General features: G+C 44.8%; 1 protein-coding gene across 1 annotated transcript in view; it reads left to right on the top strand.

Annotated features, from left to right (window-relative positions):
• Positions 1 to 1,200: 1,200 nt before the first annotated feature.
• The window catches only part of LOC116059190 (peptidase inhibitor 16-like), a gene marked incomplete at its 3' end in the record, with an annotated part of 34,074 nt that continues 27,774 nt past the window's right edge, over positions 1,201 to 7,500 (top strand). The window contains exon 1 of the mRNA XM_036007860.1: positions 1,201 to 1,851. Within this exon, the coding sequence (XP_035863753.1) occupies positions 1,534 to 1,851 (318 nt within the window). The remainder of the gene's footprint in view (positions 1,852 to 7,500) is intronic.

The following is a 7,500-nucleotide window of genomic DNA, read 5'->3' as shown; positions in this document are numbered from 1 at the left end:
ACAGCTGCTTGATTCAATAAACTCCAAGTCTGCTGACTAACTTTGGTCAAAACACAGACTCTGATGGAGACGCTTGAGTTTGTTAGAAAGCATCTTTGTCTGTCAGTAAGCATGAAGTCAGGGAGTCACAGTCAGCTGATCTCTGACTCACACTGGCTGAGTCCCAACAAACAGAGACACTTTACCTGCTATCTGCACCAAGACATCACACACACACACACACACACACACACACACACACACACACACATACACACACACACGCGCACACACACACACACACACACACACATGCAGAAGATTACAAATAAAAATATTACGGTGCAAATCCTCCATCATAATAGCAATGCTCCAAGGTCCAAACGCGCCTGGCTTTTAAAGGGAATGGGAGATGATCTCTGATTGGTTGATTGCATGTTACGCCCAAAACACCCCTCTGATTAATGAAGACACTAAGGACAACCCTTTAGAACCATGCTCCCAGAGCACGGACACTTTTCTCCGCCGTCAAACTAGCAAAAGTGGATTTGGACACGCCCTAAACACACCTGCACCAGGCGCTTCACGCCGTGACCTCAGATCATTAAAATAGGGCCCTGACTGTCTCTGAGGTTTTAGTCTCAGACTAGAAGACTTTACAAAGACTGGGGGTCTTGCAGAGTCTCAGTTTGCCAGATTACTATTTAACTTCACTACCGAGGCTTAAAAGAGTTGGTTGGTTGGCCAGCGCAAAAAATAAATATCCTATGAACAAATAAAGCAAATAAATAAACAGATAAATCTACCTGGACCAATGGAAGTAGGCTAGTTAACAGTTAACAGTAGTTAATGACATGCAGTTTAATGGTCTGTATACAGCCTAATATAAACCATGTTTCAGATACTAGCATGGGCACATTGTTTTAGTTCAACTCTGAGCCCACAGTTTCCTTTGAATGTCATTCAAACTGAAGTAGAAGAAGAGGAAATGAAAGAAAGAGAGAAAGAGTCAAAAGAGAGAGAGATGACATGGAGAATACGGGGAGGACTGAGAGGGTGGATTTGTTTTGCGTACCAGTCGGTGCAGTGTGTGAAATGTGAACTGTGTGTGTGTGTGTGTGTGTGTGTGTGTGTGTGTGTGTGTGTGTGTGTGTGTGTGTGTGTGTGTGTGTATGTGTGTGTGTATGTGTGTAGGGGAGGATCCTCGGTCTCTTAAAGCCGGGTCAGAGACACAGAGATCTGCAGAGCTGAGAGTGAGAGGCACTGAGGAGGGAACATACACTTTTACTGACTCACAGAGACACAGAGAGACACACACAGACACACACAGAGACACACACAGACACACACAGAGACACACATAGACACACAGAGACACACACAGAGACACACACAGAGACACACACAGAGACACTCAGAGACACTCAGATACAAAAACAAGTGACCTATTCTTCCCACACCGAACACAGTTGTAGATCATCCGAACATACACACGTCTCTGGACTCTGGACTCACCGTTCGAGGATTCACCCCTGAAGGACTCTGTTTCCCATCATGCACCAGCGGAGCCTCCCTGAGCCCCAGGGGGTCTCCCCCACACTGCAGGGGGTCTCCATGCAGCGGGGGGTCTCGCCCCAGCGAAGGACTCCCCGGGATAGAGAATCTTTGTGGAGCTCCAGGCGGAGAAGGGGGTCAGGGCTGTGCCTGTGTCCGCCGAGCAGAGCCCCTCTCTGGGCATGGGTCCTGCTGGCAGCCCTGCTGGTTCCTGGAGCCCGGAGCTTTCTGAGCGAGGAGCAGGAGGAGCTGCTGGTGGAGCTGCATAACCATTACAGAGGACAGGTTTCTCCCAGCGCCTCCGCCATGCTGCCTCTGGTAAGACATCTGCACCGCCCGAAATACAGACATTATGAGCATTAATGTTATAGGAACCATCAGCGCTGGAAGAAGTATTCAGATCCTGTACTATAATGGCAATTTTATATTTATATCAATTTACATTACACGTAAACCCAAATAGCATACACATTAATACAACACACACACACACATACACACACACACACACACACACACACACACACACACACACACAGAGACACACACACACACACACACACACACACACACACACACACACACACACACACACACACACACACACACACACACACGCACACACACACAGACACACACACACACACACACACACACACACACACACACACACACACATTCACACAGACACACGCGTAGATACACACACAGACACACACACAGACACACACACACACACACACACACACACACACACACACACATAGACATATCACAAAAACAGTTGTGTGTTTAATGGTGTAGAGCAGTCATTCCCAAACTGTGGTCCGCGGACCACTAGTGGTCCGTGAGGGTACTGCAGGTGGTCCATGGAAAAGCAAAATAAAATATAAAATAATAGTTTTTTAACCTTCATTTTACCAGGAAATTCCCATAAACAACTTTTTTTTTATGTTTAACCAGGAGTAGGCCTACTGCGTGTTCATTAAATGCGTATAGGGCCAGAGGCAAAGAATGTTGTCATGATCCCATCACACGCACAGCCTTCATAGGCAGTTTATATCAAACAATCTGTTTTAAATTATAAATGGAACTAAAGCTGCAAGCAGCGTTGGACGGGCCCTCACGCCTGTGTTCTGTTTACATGTGTGTAGGCCTACATTAAAATGATGTACACATTAATGCGTCTACTAATTATAATCCAATTATATAAATAGACATTGTTCTAAAATTGGACATTCTGCATAATGAGTACTTTTACTTTTTGTAGTACTTGTACTTCTTGTACTTTAAGTATATTGTATTGCTAATACTTTTGTATTTTTTCTTGAGTAATATTTTGAATGCATGACTTTTACTTGTAACAGAGTATTTTTACACTGTGGTACTGCTACTTTTACTTCGATGAAATATCTCAGTACTTCTTCCACCACTGCTTACGTTTATCTTAAGTACACATTTATGTTGTGTATTTAAGCTGTACCATACACTTTGATATACATTATTTATTTTTTGTTTTTCATGAGTAAGTCCACAGTGTAATGTTGGACTGTTGCTGAGTTATGTTTCATCATTGTTATCACTCATGTAGTTATTATTTCATCAAGATAATTAAGTTTGACAATAATCCAAAAGTGGAGAACAAAGCACATCAATAATCCCAATTATCCCAATAATACATGTCTGAAATACGATGGGCTCATCGCTCTCACCTCAATGGTTGGGTGAAGTCCCAGCCACCTATTTGAGGTGATGGCCAACACTCATGTTTTACAAGTCCAACCCACTGAGCTTTGTGGTGTGGGCCCAAGGTGCTTTCTTTGGGTCATCAGGTGGGTACCCTCCTTCAACAGTGTTTCGTCAATTAACCCACAACACCTCCAGAGGGCTTGACAGCTAGCCCCAGCATCCTGGGGCAGCCCCCTTGGCCCCTTGGGCTCCACAGCCAGTGCTCTTCTATGTTCCCTCCCTACCCGGTGGGTTGTTCCATCGCTCGCAGCGCTTCAGCCACAGCCATCTCAATGCTGTCTCTGTTCGTCTTGTGATATTCGCCACAAGCCGTCTCCTGCTGGGACCTCTTATTCCAAGTCTGGACATGGCACTCCAAAGTGCCTGCCCAGGAAATCCTTGGCAGCCTACTTCCACTGGCAAGTTCCATGCCCGCCTTCCCACCTGTTGGCACTGTTGGGTGAGTGGTTGGTACTTCCCAAGCTTTCTCTCATGGGCCTCTTCTATCCTCTCCTCCCATGGCACAGTCAGTTCAAGCAGCACTACCTGTTTTGTTGCTCTGGACCACAGAACTATGTCTGGTCTGAGAGTTGAGGTAGTGATCTCCTCTGGAAACTTGAGCTGTCTCCTGAGGTCAACTCTCATGTCCCAGTCAGTAGCAGATGTCAAGATTCCTGTGCCAGTTGATGTCCCGCTAGACCTCTCCCCTGCTCTAACAAACCTGATCAAACAGGGTGCTGTCGTCCTTGTGCTGTTGTAGGTCTTCCTTCTCTCTTCCTCCAGGCCTGCAGCTAGCTCGGCAAGTATCTGGTCATGCCTCCATCTGAACTTGCCATCAGCCAGGATAGCCTGGCATGATGACAACACATGTTCAAGGCTTGCCGGTTTCCCACACAGCGTGCAGTCTGGGCTCTCAGCCAGCCCCCAACAATGAAGGTTCACTGGTCTTGGTAGGACATCGTATGTGGAGCACAGGAGAAATTTGATCCTCTTCTCCTCCATGCCCCACATATCCCTCCACCCCAATGGTCTTCCTTGGACACCGCCCCAACATGTCCACCTCCCCTGGTTTTTCATGGCTGCTGCCCTCGCTTGCCTATCCTCCTCCTCCACCATACGGCGCTCTTCCTGGACTAGGCTGTGGCGACCTTTGACATTAGCGTCCCTCCACCTAGCTCTGGTTATGACTCCTAGGCCCAGCCTGCCTTGGTTGACCGTCCCCACGATGTCTTGGCGTAACCTTTTCTTTTTTCTTTTTTACCTTTATTTATCCAAGTAAGTCAATTGAGAACAACTTCTCATTTGCAACGACGACCTGTCACATTCACACAGTCACACATTCATACTGGAAGCTGCCCAGTACTACCACAGTCTGATCTGACCACATTCATACTGGAAGCTGTCCAATACTACCACAGTCTGATCTGACCACATTCATACTGGAAGCTGCCCAGTACTACCACAGTCTGATCTGACCACATTCATACTGGAAGCTGTCCAGTACTACCACAGTCTGATCTGACCACATTCATACTGGAAGCTGTCCAGTACTACCACAGTCTGATCTGATCACATTCATACATGGAAGCTGCCCAGTACTACCACAGTCTGATCTGCTGGCCACTGAGCAGCTCCACTGGAGCGGTTGGGGTCAAGGGCACCTCAGTGGTGGTAATGAGGGACGGACAAGCGCTGCTTTTTCACTTTCCACACCCAGATTTTATCCTGCCGGTCTGGGGATTGAACCGCCGACCTCCCGGTCCCACGCTCGCTTCTCTAACCTATAGGCCACCACTGCCCAACCAGTGCCAACCTGGCCTCTGCGTCTGCCACAGCCCTGCTTACTGACCATTTCCATCCTGTGCAGATGGTGATATCTGCTTGGTGGACCAATTGGTCACTACTGTCGCGAAGCATTATCACCTGTAGGCCACCTTAAACTCTTCAACATCAGATGTTAATGGCAGCTGTAGTTTGCTTTCTGTACAGGCCGATACAGCTCAGGAAGCAAGCTACAGCTGCCATTAACATCATCAATATAAATACTCATATTTCTGCATTAAAAATGAACTAAATTAAAAATACAAAACTTTTATCAGGAAAATGTACTTATCGAAAATACTAATTATGCAGAAGGGCCATTTTCAATAGTGTTATATCATTATGTATAATTTAACCTGTAACTGATGCAATAACATTTAAGCAATATTTCAGTGCCATATCTGGCCAAGGTTCATCTAATTTATAAACTTTTTAAAACATTTAATTGACTTTGGGGTAGAACTCTATGACAGTGTATCATATTTCATAATCTAAAGATATATTTTCTATGTAAAACAATCTGTAGTAATAATGATCAAATATATAGTTGTAGAGAATAAAGTTTATATCATCCTGTGATGTGGAGTGGAAGTATTAAGTGGCATGAAATGGTGCAAGTAGCCTATCCCTCAAAATTGTACTTTAGGAAATGTACTTAGCTACTTTTCATCAATAGAAATCAATATTAGGATCCAACTATTTTTATAGGCTATTAATACCATGCGGCTAGTGTATGCACAATCATAAGTCACAATTTTAAACAGAAATGCATCTAATCAAACTGCATGTGAAATACTGTAAGTGCTAATTATTAAATTGCTGCATTATAATAATATGGATAACATGACATGTGGAAGGTAATAGTAATTACTGCTGTATGTCTGTTCATGTCTTTAGTTTAAAGAAACGGAGCTTCATCACGTTCTGCCTGGGGGGGGGGGGACAAACCATCTATATCTTCGGAGGATTTGGAGGGGTTAAAAATCTAGAAATATTGGTGTTGACCTGAGAAATGATTGGTCTTAGAGAGGTCACTCTTGGGAAGTGACTAACGGAGCTGAATCGATGACTCGTACAGTTGTTTTCAACATACTGACAGACAGGAGAGAGTTGCTGCAGCGTTGATTCCTTCAATATGTTTCCTGAGTAATGTGAGACGTCACAGACTGGTCTTTGTGCTGGAAACAGACGCTGCCGTTCAGTCTCACTAATCTCATTTAAATCATCATTCAGATTTATTGTTTGGGGCAGGTCACAAACTATCTGCAGAGAAATATTCAAACTATCTGCAGGGAAACACACAGGGCCAGATGTACGTTGAAGGATTACATTTTGACCGGTTCTGGTCCGGGCCCAGTGGCCAGACTCTTTCTGAATCCAATTGGTCACCTCAAAGACTGCTCCTTTAAGTTTTGTGTTCGTTGAATGGTAGACCAGAAATCAATACACAGGATTCGCTCAGTTAGTCTATAACAAACTTTTAGTAAACTTATGCATAAGACAATTATCTCTCACCCTAACGCCAGCAGTCTGTTTGGAATTCTGAATCCCGACCTATCTTAGCCTTTTTCTCTTATTCTCTCCTGGGCCCCCCGTGCTGCAATGGTGCATTGGCCGTTTTCAGTGCACCTGGTCTCAGCGTCCGTTTTTTACCACTGAAACTCGTGTAAACCCATCACTGCGTCTTTGTTCTCTCGCTTCTCTGGCCATGAGATTATTTGCTATTGTGTTAATCATTTCCTTGGTGCCTTACACATGTTTTAACTCTCACAGGCCTTATGAAACAGAGAGCACAAGGTCAGTACGGCTTAAAGTACTTTTACTTCTACAAAATATATTCTACAACGTACATTTGTGAATGTAGCGTTATCAGCGCCATGTCCAACCTGCAGAAAGCTCACGCTGTGATACTTCATCTTACGTCGTATTTACCAAACCTGCAGCTCATCAGGTAATCAGCGCCTTTCCCCGCCCACTATACCGTAAATTGCGCTGTAGCCAAGTGGTAAGTACTGTTGCTATGATACGGCTGAGTGCAGACTGAGATATTCCCACTGCTGATGCTATGACTGTTTGAAATGATCCTGATGCCAGTATGTGTAATGTAGCGAGGAGTTTAACAGCTGCTGGAATGGAATGTGAACGCTGAGTCAGAGATATGATGCTATCTTTGATTTCTTCCAGTAACTGTGATATTGCATGGCTGCTTACTCTGCAACGCTTAAAGGTGCAGTAGGTAAGACTTATGAAACTAACTTTCTGTCATATCTGCTGAAACTGACCCTATGTTCCAGTAGAACTACATGAAGCAGATCATTTAAAAAACAATCCAGCTCCTCTGGCTCCACCTACAGTCTGGAGTGAGATTTACAAAAATCCACAGCTCCCTGTTCAGATGCACCAATCAGGGCCAGGGGG

The sequence above is a fragment of the Sander lucioperca genome, chromosome 12, assembly GCF_008315115.2.
Source record: "Sander lucioperca isolate FBNREF2018 chromosome 12, SLUC_FBN_1.2, whole genome shotgun sequence".
Classification (NCBI taxonomy): Eukaryota; Metazoa; Chordata; class Actinopteri; order Perciformes; family Percidae; genus Sander; species Sander lucioperca.
The sequence above is the reverse complement of the archived record's forward strand: the minus strand, read 5'-3'. Positions and strand labels throughout refer to the sequence as shown.